The sequence below is a fragment of the Sus scrofa genome, chromosome 8 (assembly GCF_054392235.1).
Source record: "Sus scrofa isolate SSC_HxYL_T2T_F1_AM1 chromosome 8, Sscrofa_HxYL_maternal_Yorkshire_Landrace_v2.0, whole genome shotgun sequence".
Classification (NCBI taxonomy): Eukaryota; Metazoa; Chordata; class Mammalia; order Artiodactyla; family Suidae; genus Sus; species Sus scrofa.
The window spans coordinates 127,459,448-127,487,306 of NC_139390.1; the positions used below are offsets into that span (position 1 = coordinate 127,459,448).

The 27,859-nt window shown below is 40.3% G+C and overlaps 2 protein-coding genes across 11 annotated transcripts in view; one reads left to right on the top strand and one right to left on the bottom strand.

Annotated features, from left to right (window-relative positions):
• The window catches only part of C8H4orf17 (chromosome 8 C4orf17 homolog), a 350,193-nt gene that overhangs the window by 98,692 nt on the left and 223,642 nt on the right, over window positions 1-27,859 (bottom strand). The window lies entirely within an intron of this gene.
• On the top strand, window positions 5,806-26,791 carry LOC100512795 (all-trans-retinol dehydrogenase [NAD(+)] ADH7). The gene is made up of 9 exons (XM_021101733.2): window positions 5,806-5,945; window positions 9,825-9,926; window positions 11,844-11,982; window positions 12,604-12,691; window positions 12,785-13,001; window positions 17,862-18,122; window positions 20,023-20,158; window positions 23,167-23,305; window positions 25,409-26,791. Exons 1-9 carry the CDS (start codon window positions 5,928-5,930, stop codon window positions 25,431-25,433), a joined length of 1,125 nt encoding a protein of 374 aa, XP_020957392.2. The 5' UTR covers window positions 5,806-5,927; the 3' UTR covers window positions 25,434-26,791.

The following is a 27,859-nucleotide window of genomic DNA, read 5'->3' on the forward strand; positions in this document are numbered from 1 at the left end:
GGGAATGGACTTCTGTAATGGAGAAGTGGCCTGTGGCTACTTCTGGTGATAATATTTTGGAATCCTACTCCATATTTTACCAAGACAAGCCCTGAGGAGAACTCTGCAAATAGATAGGAAGAGAGAGCAAATCAATGAACTTGACTTCATGAAGTAACACCACCCAGAACCACCTTTGCCTTCTTTCCAAGGCCATGATCCCACCTTCCAGTCCTTAGGCAGCTCCCTTCCAGTTGCTGTGATGGTTTGTGGCCTGTTTTCTTCAAGAAACAACCTTGGGCTCATGTCTATAAAGGAGAACTTCCAGGCCTTGGTGCCTTGGAGTTATTTGCAATAGGTCCTTAGCCAGATTCATGGTAAAACTGATTTCTCCATGTGTTTTTGTTTTTTTTTTTTTGGTTGTTTGTTTCTTTGTTTTTTTAAGGGGAGCTCAAGAGGGGAACCAAACAACTTGGATTTGTACCTTTCCCACAATTCCTGAAGCCCCTGAATGGAAACTCTCATCGACCAGCACACTTGATTGGTGAGCTGAGTGGGATGGAGAGTTTATATGGAACAGATGTGAAGCCCTCACTTTATTTATTTATTTATTTTTAAAATTTATTTATTTATTTATTTTTTGTCTTTTTTCCATTTCTTGGGCCGCTCCCGTGGCATATGGAGGTTCCCAGGCTAGGCGTCTAATCGGAGCTGTAGCTGCCGGCCTACGCCAGAGCCACAGCAACGCAGGATCCCAGCCGCATCTGCGACCTACACCACAGCTCACAGCAATGCCAGATCGTTAACCCACTGAGCAAGGGCAGAGACTGAACCTGCAACCTCATGGTTCCTAGTCAGATTCGTTAACCACTGCGCCACCACGGGAACTCTCCCTCACTTTATTATGAAAAGTCTGCTCTGGATTTTTTTTCTTGGGTGGGGTTTGCATGCAGAAGAACATTTTCTGAAACTGCCAAGTGTAATATCACACAGCAATTCTGAAAGCTGGCACAGGATGCCTGGGAAAGGATTATCAAAATCTCCACCTATCAGGGCAGAACTGCAGAAGCCCCATCTCAAACCTGCTTACCCTCATGACTCCCTTGCACATGCTGTGGCATAACTGAAGGATTAAAGGATGGGCTTCAGCTTGCAGCTGGTTGTTTGTCTCACCACCTGACCTGGGTGTATTTGAAAATTTTAGGAACAAAGGCCAGAATAAAACTCCACCCTTAAGGCTTAGTTGACTAAAGCAGGACAAAAAGTCAGTTGTGTTCATTGTGATTCTGGCAACTAGAGTTGTATGCCGTTGAGTATTACAGTTTCATAACCATTTCTGCTATTAAGAATGATTCAGCAATATACTGAAGTCTATTTCCCTGTGCATGCAAAAGCCTTATTCTTACTTTCTTAACCTTAGAGATATCCCTTACTGTAATTTTCATTTACTGAGTGTTTGGCAGTTTACTGAGAAGTTCCACTCACAGTACCTTACACGCTTCACGATAAGCCCTGAAGTGGGTACAATTTCCTCTCATTATGAAGCTCAGAGCATTTAGTGTCTTATCACCAGCACTTACCAGTCACTGCTGGAGTTGATAGTCAAACCTAGTTCTCCTGACTCCTGACTCCTCTCATTGCCCTGTTCTTAATTAGGAGACTGGTGTCAGAGTCATGATTGGGGTCCACAACAGAAGGTTATTACTGAGGATGAAGGTTCAGGGCTGTGAGAGAGGAGAACCAATGACCTAAAGCTCATATGACCCTGCAGGGCACACGCACTCACAGACTTGAGGTCATGCAGCGGGCACAGAGGGTGACCCACTCAGCTCCGTTGGCCTGAAACTGTCCTGGCTTTAGCTGAAAATCCTGTGTCCTGGGAACCCCCTCAATCCTGGACAGTTGATCACCCCTCCTATGGAGCATATTCTGCCTCTTTGTTTCCACATGAATTTCTGATAACATCTCTAGGTTCAGAAGATTCTTAGCTCCAAACTCTTTGAAAATTCTGGAGGTTTCTGGGAATTCAGTTGATCCCAACAAGACAGTTTGGTTTTTTTTTAATTTCCCCAATACATTATTTTTTTTCTACAGTACAGCATGATGATCTAGTCACACATACATGTATACATTCTTTTTTCTCACATTATCATCCTCCATCATAGGTGACTAGACATGGGTCCCCATGCTACACAGCAGGATTCCATTGCTAATCCATTCCAAAGGCAATAGTCTGCATCTATTAACCCCAAGCTCCCCATCGATCCCACTCCCTCCCCCTCCCCCTTGGCAACCACAAGTCTATTCTCCCAAGTCCATGATTTTCTTTGCTGTGGGAAAGTTCATTTGTGCCATATATTAGATTCCAGATATAAGTGATACCATATGGTATTTTTCTTTCTCTTTCTGGCTTGCTTCACTCAGGATTGATAGACATTTGGGTTGTTTCCATGTCTCCAACAGGTTAGTTTATTACTGAGCCTGGACTCCAGGTCATTTTAAATACTTAAAAAAATCCAAACCCTTGGTTACCAATGGGAACCAAGCTAATACCACTGATATTTTCTACTGATTATGAACCAGGCAGTATAAGAAGTGATTTTGATCCTCATCATTAATCCTCAGGACACAACGTGATTACTACTACTGCCATTTTACAAATGTGGTACTGAGACATACCTCTCAGGCAAGATTCTAGGCCCTAAACCAGGTGTATCTGACTCCAAAGCCCATACTCCTGAAGCATGTCTCTCAAAGTTCCCCTAGGGCCCCAGTACTCTGTCCCAAGCAAATTGGAATTGTATGGGTACTTTGAGATAAGCACCTTTCTTTAGGGGCTCCTGGAAACTGGCATAGAGATTTAGCACCTGAGAGATCTGGCCCCAGAATGTCATAGAAACACAGTGAAAGGGTTTACAGGGGGGAGATTCAACTGGCAAATTCTCCACATCAAAAAGACTGACAACAGGCTGTATTATCCAACATGACCATGAAGTTTTTTAGCTCAACTTTTTTTTTTCTTTTTAATAGATTACTTTACAAGTTTCAGCTTTTGACTTTTTTTTTTTTTATGGCCTCACCCATGGGATATGGAAGTTTCCAGGTTAGGGGTCGAAATGAAGCTACAGCTGCCAGCCATAGCCACAGCAACATGGGATCTGAACCTTGTCTGATAACTATGTCACAGCTCATGGCAACACCAGATCCTTAACCCACTGAGCAAGGTCAGGCATCGAACCCAAGTCCTCATGGATACTAGTCAGATTCATTTCCACTACACCACAATGGCAACTCCAATTTTGACATTTTGACATCCAATCAGTTCTCCTGGAGAAGGGATTACTTACAACCATAACAATTTATACAGATAATGAACCTCACTTGACACACCACTTTCTTAAAAAAATTCGTTTGTTACATTAGGTGCTATAAGGTTTTGTCAAGCCCCTACAAGGGAGCTTACCAAGTGAGTATTTTTGTATTTGTGCTGGCACCATTTATGTTGGCACTCTTTTGCCTTTGTTCATAAGTAAACCACTTTTTGTTGCTGAGATAAACTTTGGTTTCTTTGGTTTGAAGCTTAAGACTCAGAATAGCTGCTGGGGTACACACCTGTTTAACTTTGTCTAATAATACCTGCAAGATATACTGTGTTTCTTCAGTGCTTAGCTGCTAAAACAACAGCACTCACAGTCAAGCCTGGTGGACTTACGGTGCTTTTATCTGGTGGATTTAATTTGGCCATCAAGTTAGAATGACTAATTCTAACTGCCTTTTCTGAATTAGGCATAGAGACTTTAAATTGGCCCTACAACACTTGCTATATTGCATCAAGAGAGCTATCTGTGAGCAAAACTTATAACCAGTTTTTTGAGAGAGTTTTTTCATATATTTTATCTGAAAAAAAAAATTTCATGATCTGAACAGCTCTGAAGACTTAGAAAACCTGCCTCACTGACTGACTCCTTAAGGGTAAAATCCCCTTTGTGTTGAATGAATTTACTTGGAGGTGAGGTGAGGGTGCCAGTGCACCCTGAAATAGTGTAAAAAATAAAATCCATCCTGGATACTCTCCTATCTATACAGTCAGTAGATCCAGGAGATTCCTGCATAGCTGTTTTTTTTTTTTTTTTTGTCACATCTATGGCATGTGGAAGTTTCCGGGCCAGGGATCAAACCTGTGCCACAGCGTGACTCAAGCCATAGCAGTGACAATGCTGGATCCTTAACCTGCTGCACCACAAAAGAACTCACCAGCATTGTTGTGTCTTTTATTTTAAGAAATAGCGGCTTGGCATTCCTGCAGTTGTGTAAGGGGATTGGCAGCGTCTCTGGAGCACAGGGACATAGGTTCAACTCCCAGCCATCCACAGTGGATTAAGGATCCATTGTTGCTGCAGCTGTTGCTATAGCTGTGGCATAGGTTGCAACTGAGGCTCAGATCTAATCCCTGGCCTGGAAACTCCATAAGTCACAGGGTGTCCAAAAAAAAAAAAGTGGGGGGGAAGGAAGGAAGGAAAAAGAGAAAGCAAGCAAGTGGAGTTCCTGTTGTGGCTCAGTGGAAACAAATCTGACTAGCATCCATGAGGATGCAGGTTCGATCCCTGGCCTCACTCAGTGGGTTAAGGACCCAACATTGCCGTAAGCTCTGATGTAGGTCACAGACATGGCTTGGATCCCACATTGCTGTGGCTGTGGTGTAGGCTGGCAGCTGCAGCTCTGATTGGACCCCTAGCCTGACACCTTCCATATGTCGTGGATGTGGCCCTAAAAAGACAAAGAAAGAAAGACAGAAAGACAGAAGGAAAGAGAGAGAGAGTGGCTTAAAATAAACAGATAATTCAGAAGAATCAAGCACTTGCTCCTGTAAACAAAAGCTCTTTGGCATCTGAGAGCCAGAACAGAATAGAGGCTGAACTTCAGTTCCCCTTCTGCTCTGCACTGTGTACCTTTGTGCCATGCACAACCTGTGCAACTGTACAAATCAGACAACTCTGTGTGTAATGGTGATTTGGGTTCAGGTCACAATCTGTCTACATGCAGAGGCAATAAGTTTTACATACCTTTCTACCACTCAAATATCTAGCAACCATAGTTATCCGCAACTGTGTTCTATATACCCGACTCCTCTTTCTTAATTTTGATTTTCTATTCCACTTTGTTTAAATTTCTTCAGCCTTATTTTCATTTATGTTTTCCACAAACTACATCAAGTCTCTGTAACATGAAGTAGAGCATAAGTAAACATATACACGCACATCTCTAAAATCAGCTGTATGGAGTTCCCGTCATGGCGCAGTGGTTAACGAATCCGACTAGGAACCATGAGGTTGCGGGTTCGGTCCCTGCCCTTGCTCAGTGGGTTAACGATCTGGCGTTGCTGTGAGCTGAGGTGTAGGTTGCAGATGTAGCTCGGATCCCGAGTTGCTGTGGCCCTGGCGTTGGCCGGTGGCTATAGCTCCGATTGGACCCCTAGCCTGGGAACCTCCATATGCCGCAGGAGCGGCCCAAGAAATAGCAAAAAGACAAAATAATAATAATAATAATAATAAAATAAAATCAGCTGTGTGTAACAGAGCAGCTAAAGAAGCACACAGTACATTTATGCTGAGGTGTGTTGACCTCTTTTTATATTCCCAGAGTTAAGGTAGATAAGAAAGCCTTCAGTCATTTTCAATAAGTTTAATTATCCCATCTTTGTTAGATCTCTACCCATGGTTTGATCATTATAAGTTACTGTATTTCTTTTCACAACTTGATCTGCAAAGGGTGGGGCATATAGACCATTGGAAAGTCTTTAAGGCTGTGAGTCATATTGCAGAAGGCAGAACTTTTGAGTCAGGCTATTTATCTGACTGCATCAGATGCTATTATTTATAGCAGACAAAGTCAAACGTCCGTCCGAAAAAGTCTCTGTTTGCTGAGAGTAGAACCAAGAAAAAGACAGGATGGGCACTGATAGAAAAGTAAGCAGAACATTTCTGTATCCTTATTATTACCTAATAATGTGGGGTGGATTGTTAGAATTTGGAATACTTTAATTAAATACTTGGGGCTATTTCTTGGGGAATTAAATGTCTGTTGAGCAGGCACTTGCTGGGGATGGGTGGGGGGAGGGGAGAACTTGGTTGGGGTTTCAGAGAATGTCAATAGAAACAGGATGAAACTTGGAGTTCCCCTTGTGGCTTAGTGGAAACAAATCTGACTAGCATCCATGAGAACACAGGTTTGATCCAAGCCTCACTCAATGGGTTAATGACCCAGTGTTGCCGTGAGCTGTGGTGTAGGTCACAAACCCAGCTTGGATCTGGCATTGCCGTGGCTGTGGTGTAGGTCAGCAGCTACAGCTCCAATTCAACCCCTAGCCTAGGAACCTCCATATGCTGCAGATGTGGCCCTAAAAAGACAAAACAAAACAAAACAAAAAACAGGATGAAACACCATATGCTATGTTTTCCAGTAAGACATTGGGGGAAAATGGAGAAATGTGGTTTCTATTGAAATTAGTAATAATTTAATTTCAAGAGAGCTGGGTATTTACACTGGTAAGCAAAAAGTTTCCATAAGGAGACTTTCAATAACATGCATTACATTTACTTCTGTAGTTCAAGAGGAGACCAAGCTCTCATTCCCAGCTGTTAGAAAAAAGTATGCCTGCTGTTGCCAATGGAAAAATGCTAATTTTGGAATGCAAAGTAGATAACAAAGTATCATGCTTTTAAGGTTTCTTAAGGATGTATGGTTTTCATCAAAATATAGGTTAAAATAAATCTTTAAAAATCAAGAAAACATTGTAAGTAAAATAGGTTTGTTCTTCAAAAACAGTTGTATTTAAAAAACTTTGCATTTAGCTACTTTAAGGTTTTTGAAAAATAAAAATGACATTTGAAGTCAGGGTAATGTGACAAGTGAGGAGGCTCTATGATGTTAGAGTCTGAAATAATTGTTTCTGGAATTGAATAGAACTAGAATAAAAAAGAATTTTAGTTTGGGTTAAGGACTCAGCAAAACTAGATTAATTGAGGATAATTTTGGACTATAGAAACTAGCAACTCTACCCACAGAAATTAATGAATCCTAACATTGGGAGGAATCATAAAAATTTGCAACTCCAGGGAGTTCTAGTTGTGGCGCAGCAGAAACAAATTCAGCTAGTATCCATGAGGATGTGAATTCGACCTCTGGTCTTGTTCAGTGGGTCAGGGATCTGGCATTGCCATGAGCCGTGGTGTAGGTCGCAGAAGTGGCTCAGATCCTGTGTTGCTGTGGCTATGGTATAGGCCGGCGGGTGTAGCTCCTTCAACCCCTAGCCTGGGAACTTCCATATGCTGAGGGTGCGGCCCCAAAAAGCAAAAAGAAAAAAAAAAATTGCAACACCATCTAATCAACAGATGCTTGAGTTCCAGTTATGCTACCTCTATAAAGTGGACATCTAGCTGTTATTAGAACATTCCCAATAATGGAGACCTCTGTACCTTCAAAGCAGCACTTTCCAATTACAATTAATGATATATAATTCAGGATAGCATAAAAGAGATTAAATGTGAGAAAAGATATGCTGGAAACAGATGGGGGTGCTGAAAGCCATCAGTGACTCTCTGCCACTCTGAGGCAGACATAGGTCACAGTGCAATGTAGCCCACTCTGGAAGTTAGACTTGCACATCACAATCACAAACAAATTCCTGCTGGATTAATAGTTCAGGTTCACTAGCATTTTTTTTTTTTTTCAGAGCCACCCTAGCGGCATATGGAAGTTCCCAGGCTAGGGGTCAAACTGGAGCTGCAGCTGCTGGCCTACACCACAGCCACAGCAACCTGGGGTCCAAGCCATGTCTGTGACCTACACCACAGCTCACCGAAACGCCAGATCCTTAACCCACTGAGCAAGGCCAGGGATTGAACCGCATCCTCATGGATGCTAGTCGGGTTCTTTAACCGATGAGCCATGAAGGGAACTCCCAAGTTCACTTTTTTTTTTTTTTTTTTGTCTTTTTTTTGCTATTTCTTTGGGCCGCTCCTACGGCATATGGAGGTTCCCAGGCTAGGGGTGGAATCGGAGCTGTAGCCACTGGCCTACGCCAGAGCCACAGCAACGCGGGATCCGAGCCACATCTGCAACCTACACCACAGCTCACGGCAACGCCGGATCGTTAACCCACTGAGCAAGGCCAGGGACCGAACCCACAACCTCATGGTTCCTAGTCAGATTCGTTAACCACTGCACCACGACGGGAACTCCCCAAGTTCACTTTTAAAGTCAAACTATTTTATCAATAAGTAAATACAGAAATATCAAATATATTGGAGCATGGAGGAAATTTTATGTTTCAGAATGATAGAAAAAAGTCATAAAGGAAAATTTAAGAAGGAATATTTTGTGTGTTGAAAAACAATAAATAAATCTTCCAAAGGTAAGAAATTCAAGCAACCAGTCTGAGGGAAAAAAAGCTAAAAGCAGAGATGACAAGAGCTAACATTTTTATATCTACAATGCATAGTCAAATTTACAAGGAAAGTATTAAAATTTCCATTCCTATGTCACATCTACTCATACCTGGAGATACATGCAAAGAACATAAAGAGGAAAATAAAACAAGTCAATAAATATATAGTGAAATGTTTGTTCCCCTCAGTTATTAAATAAAAATAATGAGATATACTTCTCCATAAAGTTGATAATGACTTTTTACTCATTGAAAATGCACCCCCTATTGCCAAAGGGGTGGTGAAATGAGCAATGTCATTCATGTCCACACCTTTGGAAAATAATTTGTAGTATACCTCAGGATGCTAAAACAGTTTCCTTTTTCCTGTAGATGGTCTCATTCTATTTAGCAACTTCATTGAGATATATTTGAATATAAACCAAATATAACAAATTCAGAAGAATATTAATATATACTAGAGGTCATCACAGCACTATTTTAAACAATATGTATAAACAAATACGTAGATAATAGAGAAATGATAAAATGTAAATCTAGAAATTAGAATTATACATATTTAAAAAGATTTATAAATCATTATAAATTTAGAAAATGTTTCTGTTAAGTTGGAAAATAGGATAAAATACTTATATATTGTATGAGTACAACTACATAAAATTACAGATGAAAAAATATAAGGAAGGAAATAAGAACAAAGATGAAATCAGTGGTAGTGCTTTAGGATATAAGACAATAGTTGATTTTTTTTCTCCTCATATTTTCTAATTCTCCAAATTTTCTAGAATGATTATCGTTATGGGCTAGATTGTGTTCCCCAAAGATTTATATGTTGAAGTCCTGGACCCCGGTACCTTAGAATGTGTCTGTATTTGGAGACAGAGTTTTTTAAGAGGTAAAGTTAAAAATGAGGTCTTTCGGGTAGGGCCTTAATCCAACAGGACTGGTGTCTTTATAAGCAGAGGAAGAGATTAGGACACAGATATACACAAAGATAAGGCCATGTGAAAACACAGAGAGAAGATGGATATTTGCAAACCTCAGAATAAACCCACCCTTACTGACACCTTGATCTTCGACTTCCAGCTTCTAGAGCTGTGAGAAAATGAATCTCTGTTGCTTAAGCCACCTATACCATGGTCCTTTGTCACAGCAGCCCCAGCAAACTAAACTATCAGCCACCCATCTAAAGGAGATCTCTAGGAGTGGGGTATTAGTGGACAAGTAAGATGAGGGATAACCCATTATGCATCTGAACAAATTGATTAAAGTATTTTATAGGATTCCTAAACAGACTTGAGGATGGGAAAACAAGAAAAATCTAGAATTGTATTATTCAGAGAGTCTGTATTTGTAGAGTCATAATCAGGACCCATTATAACTCTCATGAATTTCTTAGGTTATTAAATGTAAAGCAGCTGTGCTCTGGGAACAGAAGCAACCCTTCTCCATTGAAGAAATAGAAGTTGCCCCACCAAAGGCTAAAGAAGTTCGTATTAAGGTAATGAGCCCTGTAGTGCGTAAGCCTAAAATGTCATCACACCTACATTGATTACATCATTGTGTGATGTTGGACTCTTAAGTCAGGAGAGGTTTCTCAAATTTTGGATATTAACTGTCTGACTGCTTTTGGTTTACTGATAAGGATCTGGTCATCCTGGATGACCAGCTGATTTCTTATGAAATTAACGACTTACTTGACAAATAACAAACAGCACTGCTAATCTGCTCTATTATAACTTTATTTGCTGATTTTTTTTTTTTTTTGTCTTTTTGCCTTTTCTAGGGCGGCTCTTGTGGCATATGGAGGTTCCCAGGCTAGGGGTCCAGTCGGAGCTACAGCTGCTGGCCTACACCAGAGCCACAGCAATGCAGGATCCCAGCCGCGTCTGCGACCTATACCACAGCTCACAGGCAACGCCAGATCCTTAACCCACTGAGCAAGGCCAGGGATGGAACCTGCAACCTCATGGTTCCTAGTCAGATTCATTAACCACTGCACCATGACGGGAACTCCTATTTGTTGAATTTTTATTGACACAGTATATAATAAAAATGATTAATAATTATCACTAATGACTATGTTTTAAATCTTCTGGGTATCAGATAGTATTGAGATTACTTTCCACAAAGAATTAGGGACTCGCTTGTGCCTGAGAAACAACAGCTTCCGGGAGCATTTGCTCTGCTCCTTTGGACAGAGCCTAAACATTGGTTTGGACACCAGGTTGTTGTTGCTGCCTATCTTTCTTTGAACTTCTCCTGTTACCTGAGCACTCTAGGAACAGTACAATTTTGCTCACTTATCTTCTTGCACACCATTCTTTCTACCTTTTACTAAGAGAGTCCTAGAAGGGCCGAACAGTAAAAATCTATTTTTAGCCACATCTAATCTAGCTGGCCATATGGTAACATCCGCATTCTAGTTCCTTCGCAAGAGCAACAGTTTACTTCAAAAAGGTACCGAGATTCACAGTAAAGCAAGGGGTATATATTAATCCCAAACTCCTAATTTATCCTTCCCCACCATTCACCTTTGGTAACCATACATTTGTCTTCTATGTCTGTGAGTCTATTCATTTTATAAATAAGTTCATTTGGGATTAACATATTCACACTACTATATGTAAAATATATAACCAACAGGGGCCCACTGTATAACACAGGGAACTATATTCAGTATCTTGCAATAACCTATTACGGAAAAGAATCTTAAAAATTATATTATAGTAGTTCCCAATTGTGCTGCAGTGGAAATGAACCTGACTAAGTATCCACGAGGACACAGGTTCCATCCCTGGCCTCGCTCAGTGGATCAAGGATCTAGTGTTGCTGTGAGCTGTGGTGTAGGTCACAGACGTGGTTGGGATTCTGTGTGGCTGTGGCCGTGGCTACGGCTGTTGCTGGCAGCTATAGGTCTGATTCAACCCCTAGCCTTGGAACTTCCATATGCTGCAAGTACGGCCCTAAAAAAGCAGTAAAAAAATTATATATGTGTGTGTGTGTGTGTGTGTGTGTGTGTGTGTGTGTGTGTGTGTGTATCACACACACACATGTATATATAACTGAGTAACTTTGCTATATATCTGAGACTAACATAACATTGAAAATCAATTATCCTTCAGTTAAAAAAGAAAGAAGGAAGAAGGAAAGGAAGGAAGGAAAGGAAGGGACGAAGGAAGAAATGAAAGAAGAGAGAAAAGTAAGGCCCAAGGTAGCAATATTATAAATTCCCTAAAGAAAGAGTTTTGTCTGATGGTTGATATTTGGCTCAGAATCTCCTAAAAATCAACACCATTATGTTAGGTAATCATACTGGATAAACAATTAAAATCTTTTCAGGAGTGAGTTAAGTATCCTCCCAACTGTAAAATGACAAGTTTGCTGGTTGGTGTAAGGTTCTTGTGTTTGAACACAGATTTTGGCCACAGGAATCTGTCGGACAGATGACCACGTGATAAAAGGAGAAATGGTGTCTAAGTTTCCAGTGATTGTGGGACATGAAGCTACAGGGGTCGTGGAGAGCATTGGAGACGGAGTCACTACAGTGAAACCAGGTGTGCAAATGTCAAGCCCCAAGTCTGAGCTAAGAGGGTTGTGTATCCTATCAAAAGGAATAGCACAACTAGGAATTATTAGGGGACCCTAACACATTTAGGAGGATGAAAGAATACACGGAGAATGCATTGTACAGAGTGAAGTTTCATTTGGCAAAATCTCAATCTTTAACAAGCCAATTTGATGGTGTGCATAAACTTTAGAATACAAGTATATTTTGTTTGATCACTTATTGTGCTCCACAGATACTGGGGGGTTTTTTGTTGTCTTTTTTCTAATTGAAAGTGTGTGACAATCCTGTGTCAAGCAAGTCTTTTGGTGCCATTTTCCCAATAGCATTATTTTTTAATTAAGGCACGGACACTGGTTTTTTTAGACACGCTGATATTGCACACTAATAGACTATAGCGTGGTATAAACATAAATTTTATATGCACTGGGAAACTGAAAAAATTCTGTGACTCACTTTATTGCTATGATCTGGAACCTAACCCCTATTTTCAAGCTATGCCTGTATTTTTAAGAAATGATTGCATGTAGCATGGGCTCAGTTCACATTCATTTATTTCCTACCTTCATATTAATAACCAATACCTGACATTATGATGTTTTCCCTCTAGGTGACAAAGTCATCCCCCTCTTTCTGCCTCAGTGCAGAGAATGCAGTTTTTGTCGCAACCCAGATGGCAACCTTTGTGTAAGGAGCGAGTAGGTTTCAGTCACTTTTTTCAAGTGCCATTTAAGTTGTTTCTGTGCTAATTTTTGAAGTGAATTAATACGAGAATTTGATGTATTAAATAGCATTACTGGGCGTGGAGTCCTGGCTGATGGAACCACCAGATTCACGTGCAAAGGCCAACCAGTCTATCACTTCATGAACACCAGTACATATACAGAGTACACAGTGGTGGATGAGACTTCAGTTGCTAAGATCGATGATGCAGCTCCTCCCGAGAAAGTCTGTTTAATTGGATGTGGATTTTCCACTGGATATGGGGCCGCTGTCAAAACAGGCAAGGTAAAAAGCAGGGTGGGCTTCTTCTTTTGAATTTTTTAAATGGTATTTTGAAAAACCGAAGATTTGGGGGGAAAAAACTTTTGAAGACATATCTCACATGCAGGCTGTTTCTATATCATGTCAAGTCGGCTGGAAGAAAATGGAAAATTCAGACGAGAAATTTTATTTCTAAATAAGAAGAATTCTACTTATTTAGAAGTAAAATTTCTAAATTTAATTTTGTTTCCTCCATGTTGACTTTTAGGTTCGTTTCTAGCATTTAGATTCACATCTAAAATTGATCATTTTTTTTCTTTCACAAAATAAATAAACCAGTGCTGGTGTTTTCATTTACTAGGACTATTGTAGCAAAATGCCACGGACTCGGTGGCTCCAACAACATAAATTTATTGTCGCCCATTCTGGAAAGTAGAAGCTCAAAATCAAGGTGTCGGCAGGACTGGTTCCTTCTGAGGTCTGTGAGGGAAGTTTCTGTTCCAGGCCGCTCTCTTGAGCTATCTTCTCCCTCTGTCTCTTCAGGGCACCTTCTTTCAATGTCAGTCTTTTTGTCCAAATTTCCCCATTTTATAAGGGCCCCAATTCTACTGGATTAGGGCTCACCCAATTAACTTATTTTAACTTGATTACCTCTGCAAAGACCCTATCTCCAAATAAGATCGCATTCTGAGCTACTGGGAGTTAAGACTTCAAGACATGTATTTGTAGGGTTGGGGAGAGACACAATTCAACCCCTAATGGCTGGCACATAGAGTAAAAACAAGAATGTGGTTTTTTTTTGTTTGTTTGTTTGTTTTTTGTCTTTTTTGCTATTTCTTTGGGCCACTCCCGTGGCATATGGAGGTTCCCAGGCTAGGGGTCTAATCGGAGCTATAGCCCCCGGCCTACGCCAGAGCCACAGCAACTCGGGATCCAAGCCGCGTCTGCAACCTACACCACAGCTCATAGCAACGCCGGATCCTTAACCCACTGAGCGAGGCCAGGGATCGAACCCGCAACCTCATGGTTCCTAGTCGGATTTGTTAACCACTGCGCCACAACGGGAACTCCGAGAATGTGTTTTTAACAGTCATTATTTGGACTCAATTTATGCCACTCTTATTGCATCAAAAAAGGAAGTAGAGAAACACAAAAGTCATAAATGGTAAAAACCAATCCAACTTCAAAATCTTAAAAATTAATTGATTCTAAATTTAAACTCCTTCTGAACTCCGAGTTTTGTCCAACCCCTTACCTGACATCTCCCTTCAAATGTCTCACAGGTATCTCATACAGTATGTATAAAACTGAATTCTTAATTTTCTTTCTCCTTGCCCCAAGCATATTTACACTACTCTAATTTTCTTTATCCTTGATTTTTTCCTCTCCATCACCTTGTACACAATCCCAAAGCAGATCCTGCTAACTTTACCTACATGGTATATTTTAAATTTTTCCATTTTCTTCAACTCACTACCATCATCATATCTGGACAGCACAGACACAATGGCCTCCCTTTTTGTCTTTATTACTCTTCTTGATTGTCTCCAATAGTTCTCCGTTTACAAACCAGAGTAATTTTATAAAACAGAAATTGGTCTGTATTACTTTTTTGCCAAAAATCCTTCAGTAGATTCCATATTTGAAACAGTCTCATCTCATTCACTGTGATCCACTCAGGCTCATCTCTTTTGAAATCTGTAAGCCTGTTGAGCCATTCCTGCATGAAGACATTTACACAAGCTATTGTCTGGAACACTCATCCACCAAACCCTTGTGTGACTGCTTCTTTAACATCATTTTCAGTTTAAAGATCACCTGCTTACGCAGAGAAGTTTTTTTTTTGTTTGTTTTTGTTTTTTTTGTCTACTCCATCTAAGCAGAAACCTGCTTCCATTGTTCAAAGCAACATGATTGCTTCATTAATAGTATGTGCCCAAATCTCAAATTCTCATGATACCTTCAGTCTTCATTAGATCATAAGCTCCAGGAAGTTACAGACCAATTTTCTGTTCACTAGAGTGCTTAGCAAGGAACCTGGACATAGTAATGACTTAATAAATAATAACTGGAGAAAAAGAAGAGATGTATGAATGAATAAAGAAAGGGACACCCAATGTGGAAGAATAAAATGGCGAGCAGGCTTGTGGAAAAAAGACATATGGGTATTGAAGTAGGTTTATCCCAGACGTAGGTTCAAGACAAGTCTGAGTTCTATGGAAATTTAACATTAGCATGCAGGCACACATAAATGGTGTGTGTTAGCTGCCGCTTGCTTCTATATTTCTTTGGAAAATCTTGGTGCTGGAACACTCCTGAAGCTTTCCACCATGAATTTTCTACCAAGATAGAGGTCAGGAAAGGAATACTGAATATAGTTTTACATGTAGTATTCTAAGTTTTTTTTTTATTGTACTTGATGTATTGGTATGATGTTAGTACTTGGCTAATGTACTATTAACAAAGTCATTCTCTACTTTTAGGTGGAATTTTTTTCCTGGAAGCTATATCTTAAGGCAAATCACTCAAATGAACATATATTCTTGCTCTTGCCTAGTTGAAAATAGATCAAACCTACAATATGCGGGCATGTTGGAAGTTCCCCCAAACCCTCTTTTGTTTCAGTGATGCCCTGGAAGGATTTATAAAACTCAGAAAAATTATTACACTCATTGTTATGATTTATAACAATCAAAGGACACAGATTAAAACCAGCAAAGGAAAAAGTCCCATGGGGCAGAGTCCAAGAGAAATCAGGTTCAAGATTCTGCTTGTCGTCTCCCAGTGGTGTCTCATAGACAGAGCTTAATTCTCTCAGCAACAATGTGTGACAACACATACTTTGTGTTGCCAACCAAGGAAGTTCACCCAAATCTGGTGTTCAGGGTTTCAATTGGGGGAACATTCAAGTAGGCACCCCCCCACACACACACACAGGATTGACCTCAGCTACTCACACTCCAGTAGCATCAGGAGTTGAGCTGATGGCTCAAAGCCGCAGACATACAAAAACAGGCATTCACTTTGTCACATGGTTGGCATAAACTGTCTGGAGTAGCCCAAAGTCTCAGATATAAAAGACACTCTAAGTGGGCAGGATAGTCCAAGCCCTCAAAACCTATCTCCCAAGAGGTGGTTAAGGGCCAATCCTACAGTCCTTTTGGAATAGTAAAATATGGATTTTTATTAAAGATCATGAAGGGGGTCAGAACAGTGAAGAAAAACTATACTAAAAAGCTGAACCTTACTATATTTTAAAATATAAAATAATAAAATGTTAAATAATAAAAAATTTTAATGACCTAATGTTGACACTTCTATTTTAGGCTATGGTTTTCTTTTACAATACTGATAGGGATAATTCACTACAGGTACTAATCTCAAGTTCCTATTTTGTAGAACATGAAGGTTGGGAAGGGAGAGAGTTTTTTTGTTTGTTTGTTTTTCAGGTTTTGACGCGGGGGGATATATATGAAGTTAGCAGAGACTGAGACCACAATCCACTTAAAGGCTCTGAGGCAGGATGACATGAGAGTCAAAAATTATAACTTTCCAGATGGGTGACTGAGTTCTGGGGAGAAGTCTTTATGGCACAGTTCCCAGGAGGTGAGAAAGACCACACTTGAGGTCACCAGAGCCTAAGGCTTGCTGATTAAATACCATTAAGGAAGGCTGAAAAAGGTCCCAGATGACAGAGCTGCAATCATAAGGTTTGTTCCTAAATCTAGAACCTGAAATACCCCCAACAAAAAAAATTCCATCTCAGATCCAGACAATAAAGCTAGCAGATAAACTACAAGAAAAGGCAGAGAATGCCTAGTTTACTTTCTGGTGTAAAACACTGACCACAAAGAATCCATTAATAAAGTCTGCTACATGGATGAGTGATATGATAACTGACAGCATAACCCTACTGGTTTCAAAGCCCGCAATTCAGGAACTGAACTGAGAGGTTGGGATGCCATGGCTGCAATTACAGCTCACGGAGAGTGGGGGCAGCACTTCTGCGTTTAAGGTTAGACACTTCAAAACATGCATACACAGGCCTCCACTCACAGGGTATTTCTTCAGCTAACTCCTGCAAGGAGGACAAAATCAGACAACAATGACATCGGAAAACAGATCCTAATCACCCATAAGACTTTGCATACATAAGGGAAAAAAAAAAAAAAAGGAAGGAAGGAAAAAAGAAAGGAAAAGTAGGGAAAAGATTACGAGTTCCAGACCCTTTTTTGTGGGTCTCTCTATTTTCAGGTCTCCCTGCCCCATGCTGTGAAACAGGATTAGGACTCTTCTGGCAGGAAAATGACTTCTGGCTAGAACTTTCTTTAATATGGCACAATACCGGGTAAAAATCCCCCAACTGATTTTAACTACATTTCCTGCCTGGAGCTATGCAGGCATCATTTAATTGCAACATGGAGATTCCACTTTGATGAAAAAGCAATTTATTTCCAGATGACTCCAACGAATGGTGGTTATTAAGAAAATGCTAGTCAGATCACACCTAAAACATCTTCAGCACGGCTTTGTAGATAGGAGATAACAGGGATCTAATGGCTTATTGAATTCTGCTAAGAGGTTAGATGAGGTTGTCAGTGGTGGCCAAGGAGGCTGCAAAAGCTCCCACAAGCATGGCCTGAATGATGGAACCTTTTCATTAAAGGTTTTCATTTATCTACAAAATATTGGTTTTGCTCCTTTTCTGTTCTCAGACGTTCCGCTGTTTCTATTTCTCTTTGTGGCATCATCATCAGGATGAGTCTTCCAGTCCTGATAATTCGTCATGGATCTTCTGAATGTTATGCTCTAATACTGGAGATATGTTATAGGTTCCACTTTTTACCCTGGGTCTAGCATTTACAGGAACTTGTCTCTCCACAGGTCACCCCTGGTTCGACTTGCGTGGTCTTTGGCCTGGGAGGAGTTGGCCTTTCGGTTATCATGGGCTGTAAGTTGGCTGGTGCATCCAGGATCATTGGGATTGACCTCAACAAAGACAAATTTGAGAAAGCCATGGCTGTAGGGGCCACTGAGTGCATCAGCCCTAAGGACTCCCCCAAGCCCATCAGTGAGGTGCTGTCAGAAATGACAGGAGACACTGTTGGCTACAGTTTTGAAGTTATTGGGCGTCTTGAAACTATGGTAAGAGCCAAGATTAGAGGCTCCACACAACACCCAAGCTACCTTGATTGCACAAGGTTAAGCTCATTTTCCGTAGCTTTACAAAAAAGCAAATACCTGTGAGGCAAAATACCTGGCAACCATGAAGCAACTATGCCTAAAAAGTCAAAGGCTTATGAGCAGGTCTGCCTGACCAATATTAAAGGTCACATCATACCTCTCTCACGTGACCAAACTTCCAGGTAGTCAGCTAACTACGCAAATGTTTCAAGTGTTATCTACTGGGTCTATATCGATATATTGGCAACACTGACTTCTTTTATCTCTTGACCTTGAGCAAGTCAAACAGCACAGAGTGACTCTGGGTAGAGGAAAGGAGCAGATCACAGGGGAAAAAGGGTAATTCCACATTTGGGGGGTCTTCCCCCAAATCCATGATGCAGCCAACTTCTAACTCTTTTGACCTGAGCTTTGTTTTCTCTCATCTGAATGCTCTTACAATAGCAGCCTTCAACTTTCTAAAACATGCTTCCCTTGTGGCAGCCAGCAGCACCAGACCTCCATTTAGATCTGAGGAAGAGGTCAGGTCTCCTGAATAGGAAAGCCCCAACCTGGGGGAGGGGAGGGTAAGGAGAATTGGAAATATAGGACAAAAGTCAATTGTGCTCACAATTAAGTCATAGACTAACTTCATTTGGTACTTTCGGTACTTGAGGAATAAATAATCTTTAATTTACCACTGTTGTCATACCCCTTCCCTAGGGTCCCTTAGAATATTCCTTGGTAACAAATACCGTGTTTACACAGCCTGTATGCAATACTGGATATTGTTAGGGCCTGTTGATTTCCAGATGATACTTTAATGAACATTGGTCTCTGAAAAATTCTACCATCTATTGCTATAATCTACAAAATATTTTTTAAAAACTATTGATGATGAGTAACTGGATGAGCAAATGGCCGGAAAATGTGGGGTTAGTTTCAGAGATGCAGCCAAGAAGAGGGATTCCTTTGTTCCACACCTAATATTTAATTTTCATACTGAACATTTTTTTGGTCTTTTTGCCATTTTCTTGGGCTGCTCCCGCGGCATATGGAGGTTCCCAGGCTAGGAGTCGACTAGGAGCTGTAGCTGCCGGCCTACGCCAGAGCCACAGCAACGCGGGATCTGAGCTGTGTCTATGACCTACACCACAGCTCACGGCAACCCCAGATCCTTAACCCACTGAGCAAGGCCAGGGATCGAACCCGCAAGCTCATGGTTCCTAGTCAGATTCACTAACAACTGAGCCACGACGGGAACTCCATACTGAACTTTTTTTTTAAAGAAACTAGGTTAATTGATTCCGTATAGGTAATCTGATTTAGTTTAGTTCAAACGGCTTTCCAAAGATTATCTGAAGGGATGATATTGGTTTGAAAATATCATAGGGATTTCCCCCTTGCAATTTGGTCCCTGGTAAACTGAAATTTCCATAAACATTGACTACATTAATTTCTTTCCGCCTCATAGGGGAAGTGTAATGAAGGAGTTTAATCCATGACTAAAGCTGTGTTGAGAATTTTTTTTCTTTTTGGCTGCCCCACAGCATATGGAGCTCCCAGGCCAGGGATCAGATTGGAGCTGCAGTTGCAACCTACACTGCAGCTGCAGCAACACCAAATCCTTAACCCACTGTCCTGGGCTAGGGATCAAACCTGTGTCCTGGTGCCATAGAGACACTGCTGATTCCACTGTGCCAGAGTGGGAACTCAGAATTTTTTAAAGCAGCTGAAAAGCAAAAGGCATGTGTCTTAATCCCACTTCATGACTTGGAAAATGAACCAACTATTGGAACTGCAGTAGTATGTAGGGCATTTCTGAGCCCGTGATATATTATGAGACAGGAGAAGTAAACTGTCCCCTTCATTCTAAACTCAGATTGATGCCCTTGCATCCTGCAATATGAACTATGGGGTCAGCGTGGTGGTAGGAGCTCCGCCATTAGCCAAAATGCTCACCTATGACCCAATGCTGCTCTTCACTGGACGCACGTGGAAGGGTTGTATTTTTGGAGGTAAGGACGACAGAGCCTCTGGCCTGGGAGTGGTGGCTTTAACTTTGTTGACAAATAAGAGAAATATCTATTTTTCTCATCATTCCTCCCTTAAAGATCTTCCAAGAATGGATATGAAATGATCTGAAATGAGACTGTGACAATGATAATGACCCACTCCTCACTCTGGTTTAGGACTGATATTGGTGGGCCTATTTTTAGTATTAGCACCTGCAACTTAAGTTTCCCAAAGGCCTGAATGACAGGCACCAGCATTCTCTTTATGGACATGATTTTATGGAACAGAAATTTCTGATTTAATCTATTATTCTCAACATACACAAGAATATGTATGAACAGTAGAATGTATCTGATTCACAATAGCATCAGCAAAAAGTTCTGTACTTTCTGTAAAGCTGAAAAAGGGACTGTCGCATTTTATGGCAACAGTTGAGATTAACGCCAGAATGGCTGACACAGACAATGATCAATTCTCAGTCCTGGTCTTACAGAATTCTCAACAAGTTTTGATACAGCTGGTGGCTCCCTTTTTCTTAAACACTCTGTTCATTTCACTTCTTGATACTACTTTGCTGTTGTTGCTGCTGTTGTTCTTCCTCTTCCTCCTCCCCTTCCCCTTCTTCTTCCATCTCCTTCATTCCTCCTCCTCCTCTTCCTCCCTCACTGGTCACTCTTCTCAGGAATCTTTCTGGATCCCCCACGTCCCTCAGACCTCTAACTTTTGTGTGTCTTAGGGTTCAGTCCTCAGACCCCTTCTCTTTATTTACATTTACTTCCAAGGCGACCTCCTCTGGTTTCAAGGCTTTAAATACACTCTGCTTCTAACTCTTAAGTTTATGTCTTCAGCCTAGACCTCTCCTTGAGCTACAGACTCACACAACCAACTCCCTACCTGACCCCTCCACTTGGATATTGAATAGACATGAAAACCTAACCTGCCCCAAACCCCTCCTGACTCTACCATCTCCATCCTGGCCCCCAACTTGCTCCTCCCACACTATTCCCATCTCAAGAAATGAGGACTCCACCATTCCTGTTGTTCAGGCTCCAAACCTTAGGTTACACGGTTTCTCTCATAAGAGGAGTATTTCAGAAAATCCTGTTGGCTCTATCTTCAAAGTAAACCCAAGACCTGACCATTTCTCACCAGTGCCATCACCTGTTCAAGCCACCATCACTTCCTTCCTGCAGCACAGTAATGTCTTCAGTGGCTCCTTGGTGGGCTCCGTGCTTTTGCCCTTTGCCCCCATATTGACTATTCTCCAAAGTGTAGCCAGAGTGAGACTGTTAAATGGAAATCAGGTCAGGTCAGTTTTCTCTCAACCCCCTCTACTGGCTTCCTTTCTCACTCAGAATACAGTCTCATAACTTGCAATGACCAAAAGGCCCCATATGATCTGGCCTCTGACCGCAGCTGCTACTATGCTCTTCTCACTCTGCTTTAGCCACACTGGTCTTCATGGTTCTCATTGGCCAACACTCCACCTTTATAATTACTCTGCTCTCTTTACTATCATATAGTAAGGCCCAGAACAGACAAGATAATATCTTAGGGAAACCCAGTTTTCTTCAATAATTTTTTATTTTTTTATTTTTAGGGCTGCACCTGCAGCATATAGGAAGTTCCCAGGCTAGGGGTCAATGTGGTAGTCACAGCCACAGCAACATCAGACCAAAGCCGCATCTGCAACTGACCCTGCAGCCTGCCACAGGGCCAGATCCTTAACCCACTGAGCAAGGCCAGGGATCTAATCAGCATCTTCAGAGACCCTGTCAGGTTCATAACCCTCTGAGCCACAATGGGAACTCCACACTCTACTCTCTTGCTGAGTTTTCTTTCTTATGATTTCTGGATAATTCATTTCCTTTATGTTTTTGCTCAAATGTCACCTTAGCAGTCTGGCCTTCCCCAAGCTTTATAAAATAGCATTCCCTCTCAATCTCCCCAGCCTCATCCTCTGCCACAACCTATCACCCCCACTCTATTTTTCTCCTTTGTTCTTGTCACTGGGTAATTTTCTCTACACTTGTTTATTGTCATCTCTCTGCACTAAAATGAGAGGGTTCTCATGCTTCCTGAGAGCAGGAACTCAGTATGTTTTGCTTCTGCCAAATACCCAGACCCTGAAATGGTGCCTGATACTTAGCATATACTCAAAAGACATTTAATGAATGATGGAATTTTACTTTTTTTTTTTTTTAAGGGCCACAACCATATAGCATATGGAGGTTCCCAGGCTAGGGGTGGAATCAGAGCTGCAGCTGCCAGCCTATACCACAGCCACAGCAAGGCCAGATCTGCCATGTCTGTGACCTACACCACAGTTCACGGCAACACTGGATCCTTAGCCCACTGAGCAAGGCCAGGGATGTAACCTGCGTCCCCATGGATACTAGTTGGGTTCATTACTGCTGAGCCATGATAGGAACTCTGAATTTTACTTCTAATTCTTAATCTAATTCTCCCCATATCACACAAACAGTAAAAGGGAGGAGGCTCAATTTATCTCTTATTGTTGATTCCTCAATTCAAGTCTTATTTCCTCAAAGGAGCCCTCTCTAAAGAATCTCATCTGTACCAACCAGCCTCTCACTTCTGTGCCCCAGGTACTGTGGAAAGAGATTAAGGCCTGGCCTCACACTGACTATTGTCTGTGTCATTGGTGACCTTGACAAGAGCTGTAACAGCCAAGTGCTGGGTGGGCTCAAGAGAAAATGGGAGAAAAGGAAGTAGAACTGGAAATGGTGAACTGGAGAAAATTCTTTCTGTAAAGTAAAGAAGTTTTTCTGTAAAAGGAGCAGAGATGAGATAGCTAGAAGATGTAGGGGCAAGAAAAGGTTTTTGTAGGGGCTTTTTGCCTTCGTTTTTAAGATGGGAGAAATACAGTTCATTTGGATGCTGTTGAAAATAGTCCTGTATGAGGAAAAGGTAACAATGCAAGAGAGAAGGAATAAAATATAAAGCTCTCTTAGTAAAGTATAAAGAGAACACATGTGCTTATTTACAGGTTGGAAAAGCAGAGATGATGTTCCAAAACTAGTAACCGATTTCCTGGCAAAGAAATTTGACCTGGACCAACTGATAACCCACATTTTACCTTTTAAACAAATCAATGAAGGATTCGAACTTCTCTACTCAGGGCAAAGGTATCTGTTTTGTGTGTGTGTGTGTGTGGGGGGGGTGATCCTATCTTGTCCCCATAGGCTTCTTTTAAAATTTAATATTCATAAATAAATCTGTTTCCTTGACATTTTATTTCTCATTTTTTTATGTAGGAAGATGGATATAGCCGGTTACTTCTTCATAGACTTATTATATCATTGTCCTATATTAACCATTTTTAAAAAAAACCTCTGGACTTTTTTTTTAATACTAGATAGGTTTCATCTTGACTATTCTGATTTCATCACAAAGCTGCTCACTTCTTCAAGTAATGACAAAATTTCCTCACTTTACGGTGTTCAAAGTGCTTTTTAAAATGTTTTCTTCTAATCCTTGAACGTCAGGTTTTGATTGCTTATTTATTTGGTTTTTGCCTTTTGACCACTTTAACTTGTGTCTCCCACTCTATACCCCTGATTCTGACAACCACCAGTCTGTTCTCTGTATCCAGGAAGTTGTTGTTGTTGTTTTAGATTCCACATACAAGTGAGATCATATAGAATTTGTCTTCCTCTGTCTAACTTATTTCACTTAGAATAATGTCCTTGAGATCCATCTATGTTGTCATAAATGGCAAAATTACATTCTTTTTATTACAATTATACTGTGTGTGTGTACATTTTCTTTATCCATTTGTCTATCCATGGACACAGGTTGTTTTCAATATCTTGGCTACTGTAAATAGTGCTGCAGTGAACATGGGGTGCATGTATCTTTTTGAGTTAGTATTTTTGTTTTCTTCAGATAAATACCCAGAACTGGAATTGCTGGACTATGTGGCAGTTCTATTTTGAGTTTTTTAAGGAACCTCCATTCTGTTCTCCATAGTGACTGTACCAATTTACATTCCCACCAATAGTGGGAATAGTGGTTCCCTTCTCTCCACACCCTCGCCAATACCTGGTACTTCTTATCTTTTTGATGACAGCCATTCTAACAGATGTGAGGTGTACCTCTTTTGTTTTGGTTTGTATTTCCCTAGTAATTAATGGTGTTGAGCATCTTTTCAGGTGTCTCTTGGCCATTTGGATATCTTCTTTGGAAAAATGTCTATTCAGACATGCGCCTTTACTTAGTCAAGTGATGCTAATAGCTTAATATGGTGACTTTGAAAAACAGTTACTAGCTCTTATCCAAAGAAACATAAATTCCACTCTGAGGAATTTTATTTCAAATATCACCTTAATAGCATAACTTCTGAACTGACATAAACCTAAGTTCTTCAATTACCATTGGCTTCCATACAGCTCCATTTGAATGTCCCATTTGCTTAACTTTACCCAAAATAATTCGTCCACTAGTACATCTTATCCCAGCAAATAATGGCACTAATCCTGCTTTTGTAGACTAGAAGCCAGAGCATGATGTTTGACCTCTTCTTCACTCTTGCCTACCACATGCAAACCGACAGCCCCAATGATGCAAGATCCAGTTTCTCCTCTGGCATCCTCCTGTCATTGCCCATGTGGTTACCTGAGTTCAGTCCAGTCATTTCTCACCTGGACACAGTAGCGTGATAACAGGTCTCCTGCCTTCTGTATTTTACTATACGAGCCAGGTCTTCACTATGCTGTTAAAACTCAAGTTGCTCCTAAAACATCAAAGCCTTAGCATGGTTTTGCAAGTCTTGGACCATTACCTACTTTCATTTATTAATATACCCAATCTTTCAACAACTAAGAACTTAGCACCCACTCTATCACAGCCTCTGTGGTAGGCTCTGGGATTAAAGTGAGGCAGTAGGAATCATCTGCTTTTCTCCCAGGCACCTGGAAGTCTCAAAGCTCCAGGTTACCCTTCCTGCTCACACCTGCCTGGCCTTATTCATGTTTTCCCTTCAGCCAGGAAATCCCTCTCCTCTTGTCAGTCTATTGCAATTGTACTGATGCTTCAAGAATCAGCTCAGATACCCGTGTCAGAGACCTGCCAGAAAGAAAATGAATTGGTGGGGACCTCAGGCCCAGAAAGATTTCTAGTAACAGAATTTACCTGAAGCTTCCTAAATCAGGCAGGAAGGACAACTGCATAAAATGTTCGTTTGGTAGGTATGGAAACAAATCACTAAAAACTGTCATTTTACATTTCAGCATTCGCACTGTCCTGACATTTTAAGGTTCTAAGTGGCAGAAGGTCTGTGCTGTGTGATGGTGACCTGGAGATTCCCTGTTCACACTTCCTCTGCTGTTACCGTGGATCTGTTCCACAGATACAAGAAGAAATACAAGATTTGATGAAGATGTATAATCTTTATGAAATAAGTATTTAGGGTCTATGAGCACCTGGGAATTAGGAGGGGGCTTAGGTCAACAATATTAAAAGTTGTAACTTACATATTCTAAAGCTATTATTATGTATTTTGAGACACACACACACAAACACACACATATGTGGATTTTTACGTTGAAATAGAGATTTCTTTAAAAAAGGGTTTTACCTAGCTGCCACCACTTAGAGCAGATTTAGCATATAAAGATATAGTATGTACATTTCCTGCAATAATATTAATTTTATGGATAGTCTTTAATACACTGTAACCATTCTCTCTGGATTCAAATGTAAATATTTTTTTAAAGGACCTGTTACAAATTAACTTGAATTAGGTTTTGAAACCAGCTCATTGCATGGTACATTACTTGATTAGTTTAGAAAAGAAATAGTGAAATATAAGGAAAGGGCACATTTTTAAATGATTAATTTTAAGAATCATCATTTTATAACTAGATGAAACTGAAAAGCATACTGTAAGGAGACATTAATATTTCAGAAAATATGTCTTTTTATAATAATTAAATAGAAAAGTGAAGCTAGAATCACACTGTAATATATATCCTAATGTTCAGTTCAGTAAAACAGAAACCTAAGTCCCTGAGTCCCTGTTTACTTAGTAGTGACTCCATTTAACCAAAAAAAAAAAAAAAATGTTTTTAATTTGGTACAATCACATTGGCATATCTATATATATCTATCTATAATATACTTAAAATTCTTAATAAAATGTAAGTATTTTAGCAAATGATTTAAGCTTTTATTGATGACGAGTAAAGAACTAAAGCACCTGAAGTACATATGAAATACTTTACAAGAAAACTAAGTAAGATGGACATAGCAGAGTATGAAGGTTTCAATATAAGATTGTAATATAGCTTGGACAGCCCTGCCTTGATAGATTGCAAAAGGTCCAAGTAATTACAAGTCACTTTTACACAATGAACATTTCCCAATGAAAACTGGCTTGAGGAGTTCCCCCGTGGCGCAGCAGAAATGAATCCGACTAGGAACCATGAGGTTGCAGGTTCAATCCTTGGCTTTGCTCCATGGGTTAAGGATCTGGCATTGCCCTGAGCTGTGGTGTAGGCCAGCGGCTACAGCTCCAATTAGACCCCTAGCCTGGGAACCTCCATATGCCGCCAATGCGGCTCTCAAAAGACCAAAAAAAAAAAAAAAAAAAGGAAAGAAAAAAAAAGAAAAGTGGCTTGAACCCAAGGGTTAAAAGTTCTCTCCCCTTTACCACTTTGTTGGGTTAATCTAGACTTAACCTAGGCTTAATCTAGACTTAAAAAACAAAACAACAATGAAAAAAAACAAAGCAGTAATACCTATAAAGTGTAAGTTCACTAAGTATATTCGTCATCAGCTGTTGAGCTGTGACAGTTCTCAAAACACTTATAAATACTCTGTTTATTTTTTAAATACACGCCTACACACACACACACGCACGCACACTCCACCTTAAAATCACTTGGAGAAATTTCCCTCATCTTTTAGCAAAGTCTATTATTAAGAACCTAGAACCTAATTAATGAAGGAAAAACTGACCCCCCCCAAAAAAAAACATTTTAACCAGAAAAATATGTAAAATGGATTAATGTTTATGTCCCTTACCTCAAATTTTGAAAAACTTATTACATAAGGATATCCAAAGTTATATACAAATGTAGTTACATCAAAAGAAATAAATCCAAAAGGAATACACATTTATATTCTCATAGCATAGTTTTTGATAGAAAGTCTATTTTATGCCTAGAGTTTCTTATAAATTATATTTTTAAATGTTATGTGTGTCCCAACCTTCTCTTTTTAATATTTATTATGAAATTTTATGGAATCATTTCTCACTTCCGAGCTTGTTATGACCAAATAGTGAACAGAAAGACCTTCTATAATCTTGCCAGGGAAACCTGTCTAGCAATAGTTTTTTAGATCATCAGAAAATGCTTGTCCCAAGGAGAGTTCAGGAAATTGACGGTTTTTGCATATTTTTCATTTCTAGTCAACGAAGCCATGAAGCAATGTCAAACAGTTCTTGGATGTTAAATCAGAGGATAAATGAGTGAGAAGTAGCTAGAGGAATCTTAAACAAAATATCCAGATTCTTGTTTAAAGAATAATCTAAGACTTTAGCCACTTAAATCACGTTTGAAAGGTATTAATTTATTAGGCAATTTTTTCCCACTTCAACCACGTACTAAACACTGAGTTAGGTAAACACTTAGCTCACAGTGGTGAGTGAAACAGACACCGCCTCTGCCCTCATGGAG